Here is a 24,095-nt window from a genome sequence, read left to right as displayed (position 1 = left end):
GATATAGTCTTCAGATTAGTAGGTACCCTCTTATAGAAAAGCATTCACTGTGTTAAGCATGACTGATTTTCACCTTTCTTAGTAAAAGGAGCTTACTGAGCTGTTTTAGGTGATGAAAGTATCAGTCTAGACCAGCCAAGAGTAAGCCTTTTGAATATTTGGTGCCAAACAGTCTAAACTCTTAGTAACTAAGAGCATTTTGTATACACACCTCTGAGAAGATAGGAAGGTGAAAGATCTGTAATCAAACTAAGAACACTAGTGCACAGCTTGATTCCGTTCAAGATAATTTTTGCAAGCTAGGTATGACAGATTTGGGGTTTTTTTTTCTTCAATTCCCTTGTTTTCTTAATGGACATGCAGAATAAGACCTTGGAAGAAGGACCTAGCATAATTTTGTGTTAATTACACAGCAGATTGGTGTATTTGAACCTTACAGAAGATAAAGAATGACGTCACACAGATTAAAGTTTTCAAAGCATAAAGTGCTATTAACACAAAGTTTACTACTAGGCATTTGTTCCTACAAGCATGGTCTTACTCAATGCTTCTCAAATATTTGGGAACCAAAGAGCACAATGTATTTGTGACATTCAGAAATAGAGGACAATTACAAGGTGTTGTAAAGCAGCTTTGTGTTCCTCTATCACTGTTATGTTAAAGAAGCTTTTTAGAATTTTGATAAAATTAGGTTTGATTTAGGAGAGAGCAAAATTTATAACTCTTTGAGACTAATTCCTTCTGCCTGTCTGAGGCTGCAATCCAGATGGAGAATAGAGCACTCATGGAACTTTTATATTGTTTCCAGCAACAATCACAGTGTCTCAGGCACTGTACAAACACAAGATGATGTTACACTCTAAAATTTTAAAAGAATAAATAAACAGAATAAAGGGAAAAGGGGTAAAATATTTAAGTAAAAGCCTGGCCAAGTCCTGATCGAGGATCATCTTTGAACTCCTTCTCTGCAGCCCCCATCATGTTACCTGCATCCTTCTAATTGTTTGGCTGGCAGAAATACATTGATCTTCAGGACAGAAAGGTCAGTCAAAGCTATCCTGGATAAGACAGTGCAAGGATTTGATACCAACTACTTTAAAACAAGGGTGTTTTAGCCAACAACAGTAATTCAGAGAAGCTATTTTCCCACAATAAAAAAGCTTCTGCCAAAGGCAAGCTGATACCCTCACCTCTCATGACAGAGGTGCAGGGAAGCTATTTTTGCTTGGACTTAAGAAGAGGTACAGTCAAGGAGGAAGTTTAATGATGGATATTTAAGCCTTCAATACACTGTAAAGACAGTAACTAAAGGCAATTTTCTGTTTACACAAGAAATAGGCAGGAAAGGAGTAAAATGATGAAGAGGAAAGGAAGCAGATAGGAACAATGAGAGATGAGAAAGAATGGCCAGACAGGAAAGTGTAAAAACAGAAATCAACACCGCTGCACTTAAAATACACTTTGTAATCAGCAACAACACAATTAGTGTTCTATATTCATGGAATAGAACTGAAATTTGACAGCAAAGACATCTCATCACTGACTGTCATAAAATCCCCGCAATGTCATAAAAATAAATTGTCAACTGTCAAGAAAGAAAAGTCAATTGTGCTTTGCTGCAACAACAAACAATTAAACATACCTGGATGAAAGAGATTCCCCAATGAAGACTTCATTGAGCGCTCTCACTGGTAAAAGATGAGGACCAGAAATATCAGATCCTGCAAATATTGAATATAACACTTTTGAATCATGGCTCTAAATCCCAGATTTTCATTAACAATTCACAACTCACTGGAGGACGCACACTGCTGCCTGGGTTTGAATTCTAGGCCTAGTGCTCTGTTTTCTTCAAAGACTCAGTTTCACTGCTTTTAATCTGTAGCCTGTCACTGTCCTTTACTGGAGACCACAAGTATTTGAATCAAGGTCAATAAGGCAATGACATTTATGTTTAGACATTGCTTTCCTGAAAACTCATAGTAATCACACAGATTGAAGACTTATCTTCTGTCAGTCACTCTCCCCGACTACTTAGATTCACTGACAGTGACTTAATGGACATTTCTGATAAAGTTCAAAGAACTGGACTTTATACCATAGCATAATGAAAGGAGATTAACAAATTATTCATATTGATTTAGGACCTCTTAGCAAGGAAAGCCATTGCTAGACACAGGTTAAGCACGGAATCATGCATTTTAATCCATCATAAAGAAATTAGTTGAAGGTGTCTGATGACCTAAGAATTACCAAGGGAGAGATTCACCCTCCTAGTTTCTTATTTGCTTGATGGCAGTCTATGACCAACTTTTTCAATTGTGAAGTAACCTACCCCAAATCTAACACAAGTTTAGAGTGCATGCACAGGCGCACGCGCGCGCACACACACACACACTCTCTCTTTTACTGTGGAGCAGTGAAAGCAAGGTACAATATCCACATTTTAACCCCAAGTGTCTACAGTAACCCAAAGAGAGAATATTTGAAAAAATTTCAGCTATTTTGCCATCAGATTTTGCTATTTATAAACATTTCTAAATTAACTTTTAATACTGAAGACTGCTTTCATGTGTACAGTCAGGAATAAACATATCAAAACAAAAGATACCCTTTCTAAAAAACCTTAATGGAAGTGTTCAGCTAACGAGAGGCATCTCTCCCTGACTCTCAAGATACAGTGATTAGACTTAAAATACTTCAACTCTTACAAATCCTTATCTCCTATATCAAGTTTTCATGGCAAAATTATTGTATTTTTATTAGATTTTAACTTACTTTGATCCTGGAATCTTTCATTTATATGAGCCCTGCTGTGCTGCTCTTGGCTTAGCTGCTGTTCATGTAAATCTACAGCAGTTGGGTTAATACCAGTTCCTTCAAGATACAGTCGGATTCTTTGCCGCCACTGCCACCTTAGAGAGGAGAAAGAAGGTGGTATCAGTAGCCGAAGTATAAACCACAGAATTAGATAAGATCAGAGTCATCTTTAGATAAGTTAAATATATTCAAAGTCATATTTCAAGTAGTTCTATAGGTTCCACTTTAATTTCTAAATTTAGAAAGTTAATCATACTAAAATAAAAATACTTTACACTTAACCACCTTGCTACCTGATGTTTTTTGTATGCATAAAATAAGAGGACACTGACCAAAAGTACAAAAATTACAAATAGCAACACATCTTTTTAGGCAAGTGATCCTAACTTATGAATTCATGTCCAACGCAATGATTTTGAGAACAACAAGCTCTCAGGAATTCAAATAATACATGCTGTATTGTTACAGTCTTTTGTTTATATCTGAAGACATCCAGAAAAGCAGCTCTAGTCCCTTTATACGCAAAGGGCACAAGTATCCTCTCATTTTAATACTCTCTCCTAGACTAGGAACTTTAGGATGCTGCAGAGAAATGCAAATGAATAAAGAGAAGAATATGAAAGCCATTCCTCCTTAAACTATTACAACATTCAGGTTTTTTATTTCTTTTCCTAGAAGAGATATCAACTCTTTTTCCCATCAGAATTTAGAGGTTATATAAAACCAAATAGTTTCCTTCAGTTATTTATAATCAGTCCTGATGACTGTATTCATCTCATTTTAGAACTTCTCTAAGGCACAAATACAGTTACACTTCAAGCTACTAATTAAATATGCTAAAAGTATAAACAATCCAATTGCAATATATTTCATGGTTTTGACGATTTGCCATCAAAGAAGTATTCTGTAATGTTAATCCACCAGAGAACAATCTCTTTTAAAATCAAAGAATCATAGAATAGTTCGCATTGGAAGGGACTTGAAAGATCACCCAGCTCCAACTCCCTGCCATGGGACACCTGCCCCTAGACCAGGCTGCTCAAGGCATCCCACCTGGTCCTGAACACCTCTAGGGATGTGGCATCCACAGCTTCCCTGGGCAACCTGTACCAGTGCCTCACCACCGTCATTGTGAGGAATACTAAGGTCTACTCTAAATCCTCTCCCCTCCAACATAAAGCCATTCCTCCTTGTCCTATTACTCCCTGCCCTTGGAAAAAGACCCTCCCCAGTTTTCCATAGCCCCCTCAGGTACTGGAGGGTCAATGTAAGGTCTCCCCAGAGCCTTCTCTTCTCCAGGCTGAGCAACCCAAATTCTCTCAGCCTGTCCTCACAGCAGAGGTGCTCCAGCTGTCTGTCACCTTTGAAGCTCTACTCTGGAGCTGTTCCAACAGTTCCATATCCTACTTATGTTGGGGATTCCAGAACTGGACACAATATTCTAGGTGGGGTCTCACAAGAGTGGAGCAGAGGGGCTGCTCTCTTGACCTGCTGGCTACGCATCTCTTGATGCAGCCCAGGATACAGTTGGCCTACAGCTGGGATGCAAGCGTGCATTGCTGGCTCACATTATTTAAAAACAGTAAAAAGTCTTCCCTAGTCTGTCCTTTAGAATTTAGGTTGCTTCTTTCTTAATTCAAGTGAGATTCTTCTATGTAAAGAATATCTAGTATTGGAAACATCAAGCTATTTTCAGCATAAGGAAAAGCTTTGCCTTACACTAATCTGTTGACAAAATTTAAGCCACCCACCCTGCTGTAATCACCAAAAACCCAGATGCAACACACTGACCACTTCCTAACTGTATAGGCTTCATTAGCTTCCTTTACTATGGCCCATCACTGTACTACGTATGATTTTAAGTGTTAAAATAGGTAAACCAATACTTTACAACAATGCAGTTCCTCATTTATAAATTTGCTAAGTAAACTTCATTACTGAAGGTCATAACAGAAGTCTTCTTACTGGATCTGGCAGTCAGTTTTTATCCTTTGTACTCCCATCTCAATCTTGACAACAAACCCATTTTTCAACACATTTAACATCTACACAGAATTCACAGTTTGAGGCACTAAGATTTTACTAAGCATCGTCTGCTCCTTATGAATTGTACATCATTAAGTATTTTCCGATCCTAATAAGTTTTGGAAAAGCAAAGATCAGTGAATCCTACCTGAACTCACCACAATAAAGTTTCTGTAGTGCTTCAGGAAATGAGTGTGTATACCTCACAGGCAAGCATAAGTGACCCTCTGATCTGGAAGCAAAAAAAAGCTATGAAAATGACAGTAAGTTATTAAGATTTGGTAACTTTAAAACCAAACCAAATGTCTCTTTCTGTTACAGGAATCAAAGCTAGATTTTGACCTTTAGGAACCTATACTATTCCTATATAACAGCACATCAGCAACAACAGGACTCTTGTCAGCCCCTGGAGTGTACATATGTGAGACACAGGATCTTTCTCCCACATTTACCCTAATAACCGGCTGCTCAGCTAGTAATCCTGCTGCGATATATAGGTAATAATAGAGTTCCCATAGGACTAGTCACCATAGTACTAGGCAAGCAATTCAAGATTGATAAACCTTGCCAGTTATAAAGAAAATTTACACACAAATTAGTGATATGAGACAGGTAAGCAACATGCTTAAGATCAAAAGACTCTCACGCCAAAGCTAGAAGACTAAACATTGCTCCCCTTTCGTAAGTGATATTTGATAACTTGAAGACATGTGTTATTTGAACCCTGATATTCAGGCTTGATACTGTAAAATATTCACAACAGCTTCCAAAAGTTTTAGAATAAAAGTAAGGTATGAAAGAAATTAAAACTTTTTGGCCACGTCTTTCTTATCTACTAAGATTAAATTAACAAGTAATATCAAAAGCAGAAATCTAAATCTGGATATTTGAGGAGACAGAGCCTTGGTAAATTCTGAGTTTTACTTGCCACCTATTTGAAGGTTACACCAACCAGGCAGCGCTAAAACATTGCTTCCACCTGCCCAAATCAATCTTATGGATAGGTGGATGCAATTTGTGCAGAGTTTATAACAGGACAACTAAATACCATTGACTGGCATAGGTGACAGCGTCCTCTGAGGCATGAGATAGTTTACATGAAGAAACCAGAGCAAACTTCATCTGAGGCACTATCAGATATGCAACAGGATTTCCTTTCTTCACAAAGAAAAGTGCTGCTGTGTTCAGGCATCACCACACTGTTATAATTGCTTTTGTTATGTCCCTTTCCCCGTCTCTGACCCACACTGCCATCTCTAGCCCCAAAATTCTGCTTAATAACACAGGTTAACTAGCTCCCACTGCTGTTACACCCGTGCGTGAAAACAGCTGCAGCAGTTCAACAATCATAATTATCCAACACTACCTCAGATAAGACAGGATAACTCTTCACGGAAACTTTTCTAATAAAACAGTAAGTTCATTTGATAACTACAGTTCACTAAACCAGACATTTACGCTGTCAAACGCCATAGGCATGCCTCATAAATCTTAGAAACAGAAGTATATTGTGCCTGATATTAAATAAAGTGTTGCTTTCCCAAATCTGTTTTTACCTTTCAGGATCAGTATTTACTCCAATAACTGGTTTAAATTTGTCAAAGACCTTACTGGCTGCCAACAACATCGTACCATCACCTACAGAAAAAGCAAACCAAAAGTTAGTTTCACTCCACACTCTAGTATCCCAAATAAAATAGTCTCACAGTGTTACCACTACCTGCTTTTGTACAACCACCCATCAGGTAAGCTGCACAAAACCAAAAAAGGGATCAAACCTTTCAAAGAGGAGTAGTGACAACTGAATTAAAGATGACCAATGTGGCTGGAAAAAGTACTTCTTATTTGACAGCTCTATGTGCCCAGACAACTGAACTTGACAGAAGCAAGTATGGGAAGAGATTTATAACCTGAATCAGTCTTTGCACCAAAATATAAGCTCTGAAACAGCTGATGAAGTACCACTTCCCAGCTGCTTGCCTCAAAACCATCAGAGTTGTTGCCACAGTCAAACTGACACTTTAATATCCAGCTTAGAGGAGTTCTTTGAAAGCCATGGGAGTATACTAGGATGCATCAGGAATGTATACATCCCTTTCTACTCATTCTGCATAGTAACCAGTAGCTAGAGGTAAACCGGACCAGTGGGAAAGAGAGAAAGGCAGCACAGTGGTCAAGCCTAACTGCCACAGGTGACTGAACATTACGCCAGATCACAGCATCCCGCAGTACTTGCAGCAATCAAAAAAAAACACCGGATGGATTGCTGCAATCCAATGTTAAAAAGAAACAATCAGATTATTTGCTTTATCAGTTCATTTAAAAAGCTCTAAGCAGTGGCATAGGCAACTTGGAAGTTGCATACTTATACCAGTACCATCCAACTAGGTACTCCAGTCAATGAAGTTGAGTATGAAAGCAAGACAGACAGTTTGAGCAAGAGGAGGAGCAGGCAGTATGCCAGTCTCCACCTCACAAAGCAAAAAACAAAGAGCAGGGTTTAGGGCTATGTATAATCATGAGAGTAAGTATTTTACCCTCTTTAGTTGAAAAACATAGCAAAATCCAGTTTATACTGTTTTACACAAGACAATACTAAATATTTCCAAAGTGGCCATGCGCTGGGATTCACATCCTAGCACTACAATTTTAGATAGCAGAGACGATACTCACAAGCACTGCATTTGGTCATATTTTCTGACAATTAGGCAATTTGCTTTCAAAATGTAAATACCTACAGACACTTCACACACTGCAAAATATTTTGGAAAATGCAACCATGAAAACATACTGGAACAAATACTTCCCTTCAATGAAGTCGTACCTCCTGCTGATATAATAGCATCTGCCCATCGAACTGTCTCTTCATTATATTCTCGACGTTTAACAAGACGAACTTCTATCCCCTCGTTCCTACAAAGTGCAGAAAAAGCCTGAATGAGCCCTATATTGTTCCTTGTCACATCCTTCTGAAAAACTGACATGTAATTAAGGACTAATTACAATGGTATTTGGCTTGTAAGCATCTGACATTCACACAAATCCTTTATATATTTTTCGTTTGTTTTCAAGATGATAATGCTGTGCATTACTTAACTAAACTGAGCTACTTCACATAACAACTGTTTTAGGAATGACTGTTCCTCTGCATCACCCTGTTTTCAGCATTCCTACTTTATTACAGCTTGCAACACAAAGCCTCCTTCGTTGTTTTACACAATCCATAGATATCTGCACTGTGTCTGGAATTCTCAGCACCCATACATCCTTACCGTAAACTGTCGACAATGTGTTCCACATTTTTAGTATGAATGCGGTGCCGCTCCAGAAGACCTGCGTAATTAGATCCCTTCAACGCAAGCTGCAAGACATAAATTGATATTGTAGAAGTTAATCACTACAGTAAGTGCTCTGAGTAAAGCAAATAGAAGCTGTAAAAAAGCAGGTATGTTATCTCAGCCGAGACATGCTTTCATAAGTACCCCATCAGTTACATCTCCAGTCAGCTTACATTGACTACTTCATTAAACGAGCTACATGGACACAGCAGCCAGGAACAACAGACCTTTTGAAGCCTTTCCAGAAATATGCAAGCAGGCATATTACACTGATTTCTATGCCACTTCAGACACTTTCCTTTCCCTGAATCTGCTAAGTAATTTAAACTCTAGGTAAGTCTACATAAAGTAGTTAGTATAAGTGTGCTCCTACTGTATGATAAAAGCACCCAGACAAAGTTAGCTAATTATCTGAAGAGTTATAAGCATTGTACTGTATTAGACAACAGAAAAAGCAACAGGAATGATAATTAAGTAAACAGGAACCACTGAAATACCTAGAGCATTAACCTTCAAATTGTATTTGAACTAAAATGGAAGACTGCCAAGTGGTGGCAAAGGTGACATTTCTTCTGCGTCAAAAAAAGCTTAAGGACAATCTACCTACTACATTTGATACTGTCCCTTGTATTACAGACCAGAGTTTTCAAACAAATTCATATCAATAACAAGAGAAACAATACTTAACAGTTGCATTCTAGCAGCATTCTTCTTCGATGTTAGAGAATTTAAATACTTAATTTTGACATACTCATTAAACCACAGAAATATTTTGCAGTTCATGCAGATAAGACTCTTATGAGCAGGCAGACAAGACTACTGGCTGAAGATTAAATTTTTTTTGCAACAGGTTTCTGTGTGAGTAATTCAGTCACGATCTGTATACATTCATTCTTCACTTCCCTCTGGCATGCTCATCTGGGGCTGGTACTGACAAATAGAAGTCTGCATGGAGATGAAGCAAGTAGGAGAAAGAGGGTAAAAAGGATATTAATCAAAAGGAGCAGCTGGCTAGACTAGATGACCTCTTGAGACTTCTTCTAGCCTGCAATAATGCTGTCACTGCTTCCTTTTGCCCAGTGAGTTAAAACTAATTTACCAGCTCAGTAACAGAACTTCACCTAGCATTTCTCTAGAGAAATTAATCTGTGCCAGAAGGTTTGTACAAGCACTTCCAGCAATTTATTCAACTGGCTTTACTCAGTTACACATCCTTCCAAAACAAAGTGGTGCCAGACAGCCACATCTAATCCCATTTCTATGAAGAATCCCACACCATAGAATTCCACAGCACAGCCGAGAGGACTGGCAGGATATGGAAGTAAGTTAACTGCAATCCACTACACAACAAAAGCAATCTTTCTTCACTTGACACCCACCGGCGTCAAGAAACCCAACCATGAGGTAAGCACAAGGAAAGACTCGGCACTAAAAGAATTGCAGAAAAGAATGGAATTGGCAACTCTGGAGCTGCATGGCTGTCCTGCTCAAGTGTTCACAATCAGCAATTAGCCTGCAGGAACAAAATCTTTAAGTAGTTTTACAGCTGGCATAAGGAAACCACCTCCAAAAGAGATGCTCCTAGACTTTGCCTGGATGTCACCAACAGCACTCCAGGCAGTCAGTGGGAAAGGCTTCCAGCTGCGCTTGGTCACACATAGATAAGCATGTGGTGATCAGAAAACATCTAGACAAAGCCTTCAAGTCAACTTTACAAACCTTGTTAGTACTGGTTTGCTGGGGTATGAGGCGTTATGTCCTTTTAACTGCCTCACACATTAAACCCTCTGTTTCTACTCTCCAGGTGCAATGCATGCACATTCCCACACACTTCTTTCCCTTCCAGAGCCCACAGTGCTGCATTTGGAACCTGCACATTGCTACTGCACAGCTGTGGGGAGTAAAAGAGTATGCAAGGCTATGGCCAGTTACAGTGCTGCCTGTTGCTGGGTCTCCTGTCAGCCTCTCAAGATGAATTTGGAAAAGAAAGGAGAAAGTGGGTAGGAGAAAAGAAGTTATTTGCTTCCCAGAGAGAGCATCTGTTGCTGAGCACCACAGGTTTAATTTGCTAGAAGAGGCATTTTCAATTGCACATTTGAAGCACAAATTGACCATGCTTTACCACCAGAAAGAACAAGAAATCCACAACAAATAACCTCAAAAAAAAAATCAACCGTGTAACTAAAATCAGGGCTCCCTTTCATGCATTCTCTAGAAGTATCTGCTGTGAATGAAACACGAGCACCTGACAAGCTGATGCCACAGCATACATTTTTCAGGCTGTTATTTTCCCAGTCTGTTACTTTCACACACAACAGAAACACAAACTCCATCTTGCAATTTCATTTATCTCATTTATTAGGCTCATTTATTAGGCTCATTTATTAGCCTCATCACCAGGCACCGAGCCTGGTGCGAGGAGAGGGGCTTTGGTTTTTTTGATCATGGGGGGGCTCACGCACCCCCAGGCTTTCTCGCTAAGGGCGGGAAACATGGGTCTCCTAGGGGGGCTAAAGCCCTTGCTAGAAACCTAGCCAAGCTCATAAATCGAGCTTTAAACTAGATGTGAAGGGGGAGGGGCTTGAGCCCAGGCTAGACAGGAACGAGCCTGGACGTGGGGAATTGGTGATTGGGAGAGGGTGCGCGGGTGAGGACCACCAGTACCTCACCGCACAAAAAGTGGGGGAGAACACACCTCGGGGTGCTAAGGGAGATGCAGGCACTCTGGTGTTAACTACTCCAGTTGGGAGCCCAGGAGGGCTGGGAGCTCTTCAAAAGGGTGGTCCTAGCAGCTCAGGAGAAAGCCATCCCCATCTTCCAGAAAAAAAGCCGGCAGGGGAGAAAACCAGCTTGGTTGAATAGAGAGATCTTGAGGGATATCAAGAAGAGGAGAAATGTTTATGGCCTCTGGAAGAAGGGACAGGCCTCTTGGGTGGATTACAGGAGGGAAGTGAGATTGTGTAGGGAAAAAATCAGAAGGGCTAAGGCTCAGCTAGAAATTGGATTGGCCAAGTCAGTGAAAGATAACAAAAAATCTTTCTACAAATATATAAATAATAAAAGGCGGACTAGGGAGACCATACAGTCCCTATTGGACACAGAAGGAACAACAGTGACAGGGGATGAGGAAAAGGCTGAGGTACTTAATGCCTTCTTTGCCTCAGTCTTTAGTTGTAAGGAGGGTCGTTCCATCTGTGTACAAACCCAGGAGCTAGAGGAGCATAATGAGGCTCCCGTGATCCAAGAGGAGGTGGTCAGAGCCTTGCTAGCCCGACTAGACACCCACAAGTCTATGGGGCTGGATGGGATTCACCCTAGGGTACTGAAGGAGCTGGCGGATGTGCTGGCCAAACCCCTTTCCATCATCTTCCAACAGTCCTGGAAGACTGGGGAAGTCCCACTGGACTGGAGGCTGGGGGATGTTGTGCCCATCTACAAAAAGGGCCGCAGGGAGGACCCAGGAAACTCCAGGCCTGTCAGTCTGACCTCAGTGCCAGGGAAAGTCATGGAGCAGGTGATCTTGAGTGCTATCATGAAGCACATGCAAGAGAACCGGGTGACCAGGCCCAGTCAACACGGATTCACAAAAGGCAGGTCTTGCCAGACTAACCTGATCGCCTTCTATGACAAAGTGACTCGGCTGCTGGATGAGGGAAAGGCTGTGGATGTGGTCTTCCTGGACTTCAGCAAAGCCTTTGACACAGTTTCTCACAGCATTCTGCTTGAGAAACTGTCAGCCTCTGGCCTGGACAGGCGCACACTCTCCTGGGTGGAAAACTGGTTGGCTGGCCGGGCCCAGAGAGTGGTGGGAAATGGTGTGAAATCCAGCTGGAGGCCAGTGACAAGTGGGGTTCCCCAGGGCTCAGTGCTGGGTCCAGCCCTGTTCAATGTCTTCATCAATGATCTGGATGAAGGCATCGAGTTCACCCTTAGCAAGTTTGCGGACGACACTAAGCTGGGTGGAAGTGTCGATCTGCTGGAGGGTAGGGAGGCTCTGCAAAGGGATCTGAACAGGCTGGACTGCTGGGCAGAGTCCAATGGCATGAGGTTTAACAAGGCCAAATGCCAGGTCCTGCACTTGGGGCACAACAACCCTATGCACTGCTACAGACTAGGAGAAGTCTGGCTAGAAAGCTGCCTGGAGGAGAGGCACGTGGGGGTGTTGGTTGACAACCGACTGAATATGAGCCAGCAGTGTGCCCAGGTGGCCAAGAAGGCCAATGGCATCTTGGCTTGTATCAGAAACGGCATGACCAGCAGGTCCAGGGACGTTATCCTCCCTCTGTACTCGGCACTGGTGAGACCACTCCTCAAATCCTGTGTTCAGTTCTGGGCCCCTCACCACAAGGAGGATGTTGAGGCTCTGGAGTGAGTCCAGAGAAGAGCAACAAAGCTGGTGAAAGGGCTGGAGAACAGGCCTTATGAGGAGCGGCTGAGAGAGCTGGGGTTGTTTAGCCTGGAGAAGAGGAGGCTGAGGGGAGACCTCATTGCTCTCTACAACTACCTGAAAGGAGGTTTTAGAGAGGAGGGAGCTGGCCTTTTCTCCCAAGTGACAGGGGGCAGGACAAGAGGGAATGGCCTCAAGCTCTGCCAGGGGAGGTTTAGGCTAGACGTTAGGAAAAAATTCTTTACAGAAAGGGTCATTGGGCACTGGAAGAGGCTGTCCAGGGAGGTGGTTGAGTCACCTTCCCTGGAGGTGTTTAAGGCACGGGTGGATGAGGTGCTGAGGGATATGGTTTAGTGTTTGATGGGAACGGTTGGACTCGATGGTCCGGTGGGTCTCTTCCAACCTGGTTATTCTGTGATTCTGTGATTTGTCAGCATGCTATCTTTCAACTTGGCCAAGAGAGCTTTTACCTCAGAACAGCGACAGTGTAATGCATCTCCATAAGACCAATTGCAGCCTTTTGAGTCACCAACATCAGTAGCAAGCCTACAGCTAAGCTTTCATTGGCATTACTAGCAAGGAGAGGTACAGGCAGTGTCATTGCTGTAGAGTCTATTCTGTAGCTCACATTTGCCTTAGGCATGTTAAATTATTTCATCAACAGCTTCACAAGGCAGAAGAGGATGCTCAGCAAATAAGCAACCAGTATCCTGATGACTGGTTGAACAATTTCTACGGATACTTCTACTCTTGCACTAAGAGCAGGACTGCAGAACAGGTATCTAATGGGAGACATCTCGTCTCTGAATTTAGCTCTAGAACAAGGAAGCAGTTATGAGTAAGCTACGAGATAAATGAAAAGCTAGGTCCTGGAGTTTAAATGGCTAAGCTACATCTACAGAGTTAACAAATCGTCCTAATTTGCAAAAGGCTTCAGAGATTAAAAGTCTACTTATCTCTAGCCCCATCCTGCTAGCTCAGAGACAAATAACTCACAATTTCATTCATCTCGGAACTCGCAAAGGACCAGCCTGCCTCAGCCTAACCACAGTCAAGTATATCCAACAGGAACGCTAATCATCAGCTGCTTCTCATGTAACTACTCCAAAGAACCAGCAAATTCATGTGGTCAGAGACCACAGACTCAGAGCGGCTGAGGTGGGAAGACACCCCTGGAGGTCATCTGGTCCAAACCCCCTGCTCAAGCAGGACCATCTGGAGCCACTTGCCCAGGACAATGTCCAGTGGCTTTAGAAAATCTTCACAGAGGGACAACCTCTCTGGGAAACCTGTCCCTGTGCTCAGCCATCCTCACCGTGAAACAGTGACTCCCAAAGTTCAGACAGACTATCGCATGATCCAGTTTGTGCCCACTGCCTCTGGGGTCCTGCATCACACCCAGGGCCTGAAAGCCATGCTAAAACTATCGACAAATGCTGCTTCCTAAAAGAACTGCACCGAGGATAAAGAATAAGGCAAACTGACACCACCACCCCCTTGTAACTTCGAAAAGGCTGAAGGCAAAGACCAGACACTCCAGTTGCTGTGTGCACAACTGCCTCTCCAAAGAGCCTGGGAGGAACTTGTGACACAGAAAAACCCAGGCTGCAGGGCAGCCCAGCTCCCGAGCTCACTGATAGAACAGGCACATGAACCCATGCCAGGCTTGGGTCTTACCAGCCAACCCCTCAAAAAGACCCATTGGTTTTAGCTTCTGCATGAAGACAACTTGTAAATTCTTCTTCCTTCAGAAGAAGCTCTGATTTACAGACACCCTTCCAAAAGGAAGGTGTTTGATAAGGCTACTCTCTCCACTTGCAACGTCCAAGACCAAGTCTGACTATTTCACAGACCAACTATCTTCATACCAACTATTGACATATTTGGATAAAATCTGAAAAAAACAACTATTATGACAGACCCATGTTGAGTTTACTTGGTATTTCAAGCTGCACAGAGTAGCAATTTGATCTGAGTATCAAGGTTACCTGAAGAAAAATGGAATTATACCAAACATCTGATAAAATTTATATAAGTAACTTTGTAAGGTAGTTTATTCAGGTTTTATTTTTCAAAATCCTCATGAAGACTTAAATGCAGCAAAACAGAGCTATGACGTTTTACAGGAAAAAAAAATCTCATGCAGAGTAATCCTTTAACTTAATTTTCCCATTCACCTTTTTATGAAAAGCCACTTCCTTCCACGAAATATGTGGCGATGTTCTGCCAATGACACTGATCAAAAGCTCAGAAAGTTGAAAAAAACCTAAACTAAGTGTCATGAGGTAGCAGTTAGTACATACTCCTGCTACCATACTTACCCATACTAAACTTACCCATACTAACACAGAAAACCTAAAAAATTACGAAGAACATTAAGAAGCCTGCCAGTGCAGTACAAGGAGCATCTTGCAAAATACAAAACTTTTAAACTTAGCAAAATTATTCTAGAAATTGTCAGACTGACTTTCTAGACATGGGCTAGAATATGAAAACTGTGTTCCTACAGAGCTCAGGAACTTCAAACCGGAGAACACTTGGCATTTCTGGCTGCTGAAGTTCTGAGAGCCTACGTGAGGGGCCACACATAGGTCTGGAGCCCTGCACTGGAAGTTAAGCAACCTCTTTGGCCCTTACCTGGAAAGATCAACAAAAGCAAAGGAAACCGAAAAGTAATGATAAATACAAGTTATCTGTAGGAACAGAGTTCCTATAGAAACAGAGTTCCCAGAGTCCCACTTCCTGTGGCTCCTTGAACAGGAAAAATGTAGGGGTAGAGTGCACAGGAAACATCACATCAGAGCACAAGGGTAGCCAGGTACAGGTGGCAGTAGCAGAAGTACCCAAAAGCAGAAGTATTCATGGAGTGTGGGAAGAAACAAGTACAACTCTAGGCCTATTGATCTGACCTCAATACATGCAAGATCATAAAACAAAATGTATGAATGTATACATGAGAGTTATTCTAGCTAGAAGTACACTAGCATATGAAAACAGAGATGAACTGGCCCAAATACATTCAGGCTACCTTCAGCAATGTTCTTACACCTCACAGCAGAGACTGAATGCAAAGCAGGCTTCCAGAAGAGCTTGTAGGGGAAAACATACTCAGGCAAGCAGAACATGCTCTATAACAGAGTTATTTTTCCTTATAAGCCTAAAAGAGAAAAGGCCCAGACCAAACGCCTAAAAAAGCTCTTCCTGTGTCTTCTGTCCTGATCCTTTTTTAATTAAAGGATAATTTTTCACGGAGCTCCTTTAACAGCCATTTACACAAGAGGCTTGCGTGACTGCCTTCCTTCTGGGGCCTTTGCACTCGCCTCCAGCAGGTCTCTGTGAGCCTGCTGTCCTTGAATAATGCTGGCCCTCTGGGAACAACGTCGCAGAATAAGGACATGGCTTGTAGCTATAAATACAGAAGTAAGAAGAAGCCAAGCAACATCCGAATACCCACTGTTGTCTACATATGTGGATTATGATCCTTCATCTAGATGATGGGGAAAATAAATGCCATAGCCAGGTCTCACTGACATTGCTAACCTAAGCATTATAATAAAATACTGCATTTTCCCCAAAACAGTGATATGAATGTCATTCAGAGTGAAATAGTGAAGTCAGCACCCTCTACATCTCATCCCAGGACACTAAGATTAACAGGAACTTTTTTAGATACATTTTGGCTATGTATAAAACACATATTCATGTTCTAATTACTAGGCTTATCCTGAATTTACAGCACTAACTTTCACACTGCCTTAAAGTGCCATGGCACCAGGATGGATCTAGTGCCTTGGCATACGAATTGGTTGTTTCATGGCTGTTGCTCATTCAGGAGTTAAACTAAACTAGCAAACTTTGGGTCCTTTGATCATGCACTTGCCTATACGCCTCCAGGTCTCCTTACCAGAGACAGGGCACACTTGTCTCCTAGGGGTACAGAATTCCTGACCAAAAATCTAGCAGGGCACATTAATAGAGCTTTAAACTAGACACGATGGTGGAGGGGGATGAAGCCAGGCTAGTCAGGAGTGAGCCTGGAAATGGCACTCGAGTGCCTGAAGGATGGTGTATTGGCGAGGACCTCCAGTATATCAGCCCAGAGCGAGTAGAGGCGAGTACATCTCGTAATGGAAAAGATGTAATTGGCACTGATGGGTTACATAATCCAAGGACCAGTCATTTGGGAATGAACACTACTCCCTTTATGAGAGCTGAGGGATTAACAGCCCAGCTGAAGGGCATCTACACCAATGCATGCAGCATGGCCAATAAACAGGAGGAACTGGAAGCTATTGCAGGGCAAACAGACTATGATGTAGTTGCCATCATGGAAATGTGGTAGGACAACTCATGTAACTGGAGTGCAGCTATGGTGGGGTATAAACTCTTCAGGCAAGACAGAAAAGGTAGGAGAAGTGGTGGTGTAGCCCTCTATGTTAGAGAGTGCTTTGATACCATTAAGCTCAATTACAGTGATCACAGGATTGAGTGTGTGTGGGTAAAAATCAGAGGAGCCCACAAGAAGACAGATGTTGTGATGGGAGCCTGTTACAGACCACCTAGCCATGAAGGAGACGCCGATAAGCTCTTCTACAAACAACTGGGAGAAGTCCCAAGACAAGAGTGTGTGAAAGACAACCGGTGAGTGAGCCGACAAGGGAAGGTGCCCTCTTGGACATTATGTTTGTGAACAGAGAAGGACTTGTGGGGGATGTGACAGCTGGAGGACGCCTAGGGCAAAGCGATCATGAGATGGCAGGATTCTCAGTTCTAGGTGAGGTGAGGAGGAGGGTTAGCAGAACTGCCACCTTAAAAGTCTAGAGGGCAGACTTTGGACTGTTCAGAAGGCTGGTTGATTAAGTCCCATGGGAGACAGTCCTTAAGGGCAAGGGAGCCCACGAGAGCTGGGTGCTCTTCAAAAAGGAAATCCTGGCAGCTCAGGAGCAAGCTGTCCCCATGTGCCAGAAAATGAGCCAGCGGGGAAAAAAAGGAGCTTGGTTGAGCAGAGAGATCTTGAGGGACATGAAAAAGAAAAAGAATCTCTATGAACTTGGAAAAAGAGACAGGTATCTTGGGCGGACTACAAGGAGGAAGAGAGATCACGCAGAGGAAAAATTACATGGGCTAAAGCCTAACTAGACCTTAGACTGGCCAATTTGATGAAAGATAATAAAAAACTCTTTCTATAAATGCATCAGTAGTAAAAGGAGGACCAGGGAGAATATTCAGTCTTTACTGGATGCAAAGGGAACAACTGTGACAAAGGATGAGGATAAGGCTAAGGTACTTAATGCCTTCTTTGCCTCAGTCTTTAATAGTAAGGAAAGTTGGCCCTTGCGTGCACATCCCCAGGAGCAAGAGGAGCAGAAGAAAGCTCCCATGATCCAAGAGGAAGTGGTTAGAGACTTGCTTGGCCAAGACATTCACAAGCCTATGGGATCCCCCCAAGAGTACTGAGGGAGCTCATGGACATGCTTGCCAAACCCCTTTCCATCACCTTCCAGCAGTCCTGGCCGAAGTTCCACTTGACTGGAGGCTGGCTGATGTTTTGCCCATCTATAAGAAGGGTCGCAGGGAGGATTCAGGGAACAACAGACCTGTCAGTTTGACCTCAGTGCTGGGAAAAGTCACGGAACAGATCTTGAGTGCTATCATACAGCACATGCAAGAGAACCAGGTGATCAGGCCCAGTCAACATGGGTTCAAAAAAGGCAGGTCCTGCCACACTAACCTGATCACCTTCTATGACAAGGGGACCCACTTACTGGACGAGGGAAAGGCTGTGGATGTAGTCTTACTGGATTTCAGTAAAGCCTTTGACACAGTTTCTCACAGCATTCTGCTCAGGAAACTGTCAGCCTCTGACCCGGACAGGCGCACACTCTCCTGGGTGGAAAACTGGTTGGCTGGCCGGGCCCAGAGAGAGATGGGAAACAGAGTTAAATCCAGCTGGAGGCCAGTGACAAGTGGTGTCAACCAGGGCTCAGTGCTGGGTCCAACCCTGTTCAAGGTCTTTATCAATGACCTGGATGAAGGCATCGAGTGCACCCTTAGCAAGTTTGTGGACGACACTAAGCTGGATGGAAGTGTTTATCTGCTGGAGGGTCGGGAGGCTCTGCAAAGGGATCTGAACAGGCTGGACCACTGGGCTGAGACCAATGGGATGAGGTTTAACAAGGCCAAATGCTGGGTCCTGCACCTGGGGCACAACAACCCTGTGCAGCTACAGACTAGGAGAAGTCTGGCTAGAAAACTGCCTGGAGCAGAAGGACCTGGGAGTGTTGATTGACAGTGACTAAACACGAGCCAGCAGTGGCCCAGGTGGCCAAGAAGGCCAATGGCATCTTGGCTTGGATCAGAAACAGTGTGACCAGCAGGTCCAGGGAGGTTATTCTGCCTCTGTACTCGGCACTGGTGAGACCGCACCTCGAATCCTCTGTTCAGTTCTGGGCCCCTCACCACAAGAAGGATGTTGAGGCTCTGGAGCGAGTCCAGAGAAGAACAACAAAGCTGGTGAAGGGGCTGGAGAACAAGTCTTAGAGGAGTGGCTGAAGGAAGTGGGGTTGTTTAGCCTGGAGGCTGAGGGGAGACCTTATTGCTCTCTACAAGTACCTGAAAGGAGGTTGTGGAAAGGAGGGAGCTGGCCTCTTCTCCCAAGTGACAGGACAAGGGGGAATGGCCTCAAGATGTGCCAGGGGAGGTTCAGACTGGACATCAGAAAGAAATTTTTCACAGAAAGGGTCATCGGCTGAGGCTGCCCAAGGAGGTGGTTGACTCACCATCTATGCAGCTGTTTAAAAGATGGGTAGACGAGGTGCTCGGGGACATGGTTTACTGGTGGATAGGAATGGTTGGACTCCATGATCCAAGAGGTCTTTTCCAACTTGGTGATTCTATGATTCTAAGCATCTGACTGAAATTTAAGAAAAAAAAAAAAAAAAAAAAGAAACAATCGCTCTCACGTATTTCCACAATGGACTTGTCCACACACACACACACATGCACACACCAGAATGAAAACAAAAACAGAACACCGCTATCCAGTCTACCCAGAAATACCAAAGTCAAAGACTGGCAACCTATAGATGCATGCAAGTAATTTTCCTGTTAACACTCATTAACACTAAAGCAGACCCTGAATCTTCAGATTTCTTACAGGCTCCAATCACATATGAAGCTATTGTATTTCGCACTGTAGAAGTATTTTTTATACAAATAAGGGGGATTGAAGCATGATTCAGCTTCTGAATCCTAGATAATAAAACACAGAACACATAAGAGCAGTTAGCTATAGCAGAACCTGCCCAGTAGAAAAGTGCACCTTGGAGAAACATTTCAAGTGTTCCACAGAAAAGAGTCTGGTAGCAGCATAGCCACAGCAACCTTGAACCACAGCCCTGATACTTCAGTGCTTTTTTCCAGCACCAGCTGGAACTGATGGAGATGAATTTGGAGGCTGTATACAACAGATGTTGATTCCTATATACGACACCAACTTTCATAGTAAGTATAGGACGACATGCAATCATCAATATCTTCTAACTAGAAAACTGTCAAGAGAAGTACCATTTACGAGCTTCGTTGGCTGTATTTATACCAGCGACAGAAACTGTGCAGATGACACCAAGCTCAGTTATGTGGTTGATACTAAGGAGGGACAGGACACCATCCAGATGGATCTAGACAAACTTGAGAAGTGGGCCCATGCAAATATCATGAGTTTAACAAGGCCAAATACAAGGCCCTGCATCAGAGCCAGGGCAAACCCCAGTATAGACACAGGCTGGGGAATGAAGGAATTGAGAGCAGCTCTGAGGAGGTTGTCTTGGAGGCAACGGTTGATGAGAAGCTGGACATGGGCCAGCAATGTACACTTGCAGCCCATAAAGGCAGCTGTACCCTGGGCTGCACCAAAAAGAGCCTGGCCAACAAAGTGCTTCACCCCCCCTACTTAATTTTGATGAGTCCCCACCTGGAGTACTGCACCCAGCTCTTGGGTTCCCAGCACAAGACAGACACTGTTCAGCGCAAGCAGGTCCAGAGAAGGGCCACAAAGATGATCAGAGAGCTGGAGTCCCTCCTCTGTGAGACAGTTGGGGTTGCTCAGCCTGGAGAAGAGAAGGCTCTGGAGAGACCTTACAGGAGCTTTTCAGTACTTAAAGGGGGCCAAAAGGAGAGATGGAAAAGAGCTCTTTATCAGGCAGTGTAGTGATAGGAGTGTTTCAAAATGAAAGAGCATAGATTTAAATTAGCTATTAGTGTGAAATTTTGTAGTAAGGGTTGTGGGGCACTGGAACAGGCTGCCCAGAGAAATTGTGGATGTCCAGCTGTGCAGGTGTTCAAGGCCAGGCTGGATGAGGCTTTGAGCAACCTGATCTAGTGAAAGATGTCCCTACCTGTGGCAGAAGGGTTGGAACCAGATGATCTTTAATGTCCCTTCTAATCCAAACCATTCTATGACTCTGCCTTCCCAAAAGCTGCTTGTCTTAAAGCTTTTCAAGCTTCTTAAAAGGGCAAGTGTGTTCTGCCACTTGGTTTTGCATTAGAAATACTAAGTGCATCAAATGAGGTCTCATGGTTTTGCTGGAGAAAAAAAAATGCTATAGTATTTTTCTCCAAATGTGGCGACTAAAGCTAGGCAAATCTAACTCTTTATTGAAAAATTCCAGGCTCATTGAACTGATGCTTTGATTGATAAGCTTCTCACTCAGCCTTTTGCTAACAATGAGGCAGACTTCAGGAGAATCACACTTACGGTACCTAGTGGATTAACACATTTTGGGACACCCAAGTCTTTCCAGGACCTGCAGTCCAGGTAAGGGCTCGAGAACCAGTTTCACTGAGCAGCTGCAGTTTCTGGCTGAACTTGAAATGCTTTGGTTTCAGATAATCCAGCAGTTAAAAATGTAGTCCACAAACTCAATGTATTGTTTACAGGAAGGATTTAATAATGAGCACTTGCCTTATTTAAAGTAGCAGAGAACAATGCAGCTTCCCAAAACAAAGTCCTGCTGAGAATCAGCATTACCTAGGTTCAGTTTTAAGTTCACCGTAGAGCTCTAAATGTGAATCAAACCTTCAGTTACAAACTACTACTGAGTTGCAAGCTGCAGATGCTAAGCCCAGTTCCTCTTCCCTTCCCAGTCTAGGTTATTACACCGCCCATTAATTGCTGGCTTATAAAAAACGAGGTAGTTAAACTATGCAGTAGGTCAGCACCTACCATCAAAGAAAGGCAGTATGCCAGTCCTACCTGACCTGCACTCACTGTTGACTGATGCACTAACCAGCTGCTGATTGTCCAGAATTGTTCCCATTACTGTTCCTGGCCACTTCCTAGCTTTCTTCCAGTTTGCTATATCACCCCTTGTGCTGTAGAAGCCCAAGGGCTGTTTGAGCTGGGGAACTTTTTAGGTTATACTTTACCCACTGTTTCCCTCAGCAACTTAGATCCCTCACTGCCATTACACAGTCATGGCAGCCTTCCAAATGCTGCCTTTGGAACTGCTACAGAGTAATGATTATTAAGTGCTTTGCATGTTGTAGCATTTTGAATGCCATTATTTCTGAAGTAGTTGACTTGGATAATTTCTTCACTTGGTAAGCAAAACTGGCAGCATGATGCTCCTGAGGCTTCACAGAAATCCTGCTTTGGGGCAAGAGTTTTATCTATATATAAACAAAAGTAAAAATGCCATCACCTGTTTTCTAATTCTTATCTACCACATTAAAGTGTTATTGTCACTTTAACTGAAGAAAACGCATAGTAGTATTAATTCAAAGGCTAATGCAGAGCAAACTATTACGTTAACTATAAACAGAGCAGTAACTACTTCACACAGTACTGGGTTTCCAGAAAGCCAGTGCAATCCAGGCAATTCAGTCATTCAGCTCTCATTAGTTCAGAATTATGCCAACATCATGTCACAAACTACAACTACCTGAGTACTTAATATCAAAATCACTTCAAAAAAAACCCAACTTTTTTCAGCCATATAATCAGACACATGGTGAGGTAGCCCAGGAAGTTTCATTTAGGTACACTGAAATGCCCTATTTATTCATCTGTTTGTGTTATATGACTGAGTGTACTTGAATAGCGCGCTGGAAAAAACAAATGCCATGGAAAAATTACTACATCTCATTTATTTAATGTTTCCATAATTTTCCAGAGTCCTTCTATGGCATAATGACAACCTAGAAGGAAGTTTTTAACAAAGCAGATGCAACAGTAATTACTTAAAACTGATATAAGTATATCAGATTTCAAACACAGAGATAAACAAACGCACACTGTGGTTGTGTAATCTGAAAAACATTTACACCATCTCAGTGTCTAGCAGATAAACTAAAAAATTTTATTTCTGAAAAAAGCCTTTAGCTGCATATAACCTCAGTGTACTATAACCTGTGCCGGGAATTCCGTATACTTCAAATTTAGTAGATTGAGATGATACTTCATTCCTCTTTTTTCAGGGTGAAGTAGAGTCAACTACACTCCTATGACTTTTTAAACACTTTATGTGCTCCCAAGAAGAACATCTACTGAAATAATTCACATTACAAAATAAGCAGAGATGGGTAGTCCGAATTCACCAGAAAGATTAAAAGCTTCATGAAGCACTCCTTCATTCATTAAATAAGTTCCTATGTAAAGGTACTACCTTCAAACACACCACTGCATATGTGAATCCACAAAAGAACACAGGGTAAATACCCTGATAGATAATGCTTTTTAGAATAGCTCAATTTTTTTTAAAGAAAAGAATTACAACAATTTAAGAAAAAGACTCTCTTGAATTATACTATTTCATTTTAAAAATAGAATTTAGTTGAAATTAGAAGCCTGCGTATTACTTTTTCCTTCTACTACCTTCCTTGCATCTGTAAAAATGGTAGTGCAACTGTAAAAGTTGTTAGAAATCTAAGAATGAAATACCTGGCTAGTTTCCAAAAGCCTGCCCTGGGGCAGTGCTGTGAAATTCACAAACCTGAAATACTAGTACTTGCAAAAGGCAATTCAAAAGTGATACCAAAAATGTCTCTTTCACCACTTAATGCAAAATTACATAATTTTTTTTCTGTAATTAAAGAAAAGATCGAGTTACAGGCAAAAGAGTACTCTTTTCACCAAGAGCAAATTCTCTAAGAAATACGAAAACTCCAATGTACAGATTAGTAACAGCTGGTGCTATAAGCACCTAGACCAGGACAGGGGAGCCACGTACTACACGCACACCCCCAGCACTCTCCCCAGTTCTGTGGGGTGTGTTTTGTTATACAAGAACATATAAGCTCCGACTGACTCTCTCCTACCTGCTGGGAGACACTCCTTCCTTCCTTCCTCCCTCCCTGACCAGCCCTGGTCAATATAATCTTGGTACACGATGCTGAAGAGCTGTTCACATTGTGTCTTTTAGGGAAGGTATTATCCTGCTAACGTTTCCTCTACCCAGACACCTGTTTTCGAGAAAGCTATAGGAACTTCATTCACATTTCTGAGATAACAAACCCCGCATATTTAT

General features: G+C 42.6%; 1 protein-coding gene across 2 annotated transcripts in view; it reads right to left on the bottom strand.

The window, feature by feature from the left end:
* The window catches only part of NADK2 (NAD kinase 2, mitochondrial), a 31,993-nt gene extending 11,300 nt beyond the window's left edge, over nt 1-20,693 (bottom strand). Inside the window, exons 1-7 of one of the 2 annotated variants that reach the window (XM_069880129.1) lie at nt 20,543-20,693; nt 8,118-8,206; nt 7,670-7,758; nt 6,402-6,483; nt 4,994-5,077; nt 2,779-2,915; nt 1,643-1,721 (exon numbers count right to left, since the gene is read on the bottom strand). In XM_069880129.1, coding sequence (XP_069736230.1) covers nt 1,643-1,721; nt 2,779-2,915; nt 4,994-5,077; nt 6,402-6,472 — 371 coding nt within the window. In that variant the 5' untranslated portion in view covers nt 6,473-6,483; nt 7,670-7,758; nt 8,118-8,206; nt 20,543-20,693. The remainder of the gene's footprint in view (nt 1-1,642; nt 1,722-2,778; nt 2,916-4,993; nt 5,078-6,401; nt 6,484-7,669; nt 7,759-8,117; nt 8,207-20,542) is intronic. The other variant, XM_069880130.1, reaches the window with a different exon arrangement.
* Nucleotides 20,694-24,095: the final 3,402 nt, after the last annotated feature.

The sequence above is a fragment of the Phaenicophaeus curvirostris genome, chromosome Z (assembly GCF_032191515.1).
Source record: "Phaenicophaeus curvirostris isolate KB17595 chromosome Z, BPBGC_Pcur_1.0, whole genome shotgun sequence".
In the NCBI taxonomy this organism is placed as follows: Eukaryota; Metazoa; Chordata; class Aves; order Cuculiformes; family Cuculidae; genus Phaenicophaeus; species Phaenicophaeus curvirostris.
Note: the sequence above shows the minus strand (reverse complement) of the source record. Positions and strands in the feature narration are given on the sequence as shown.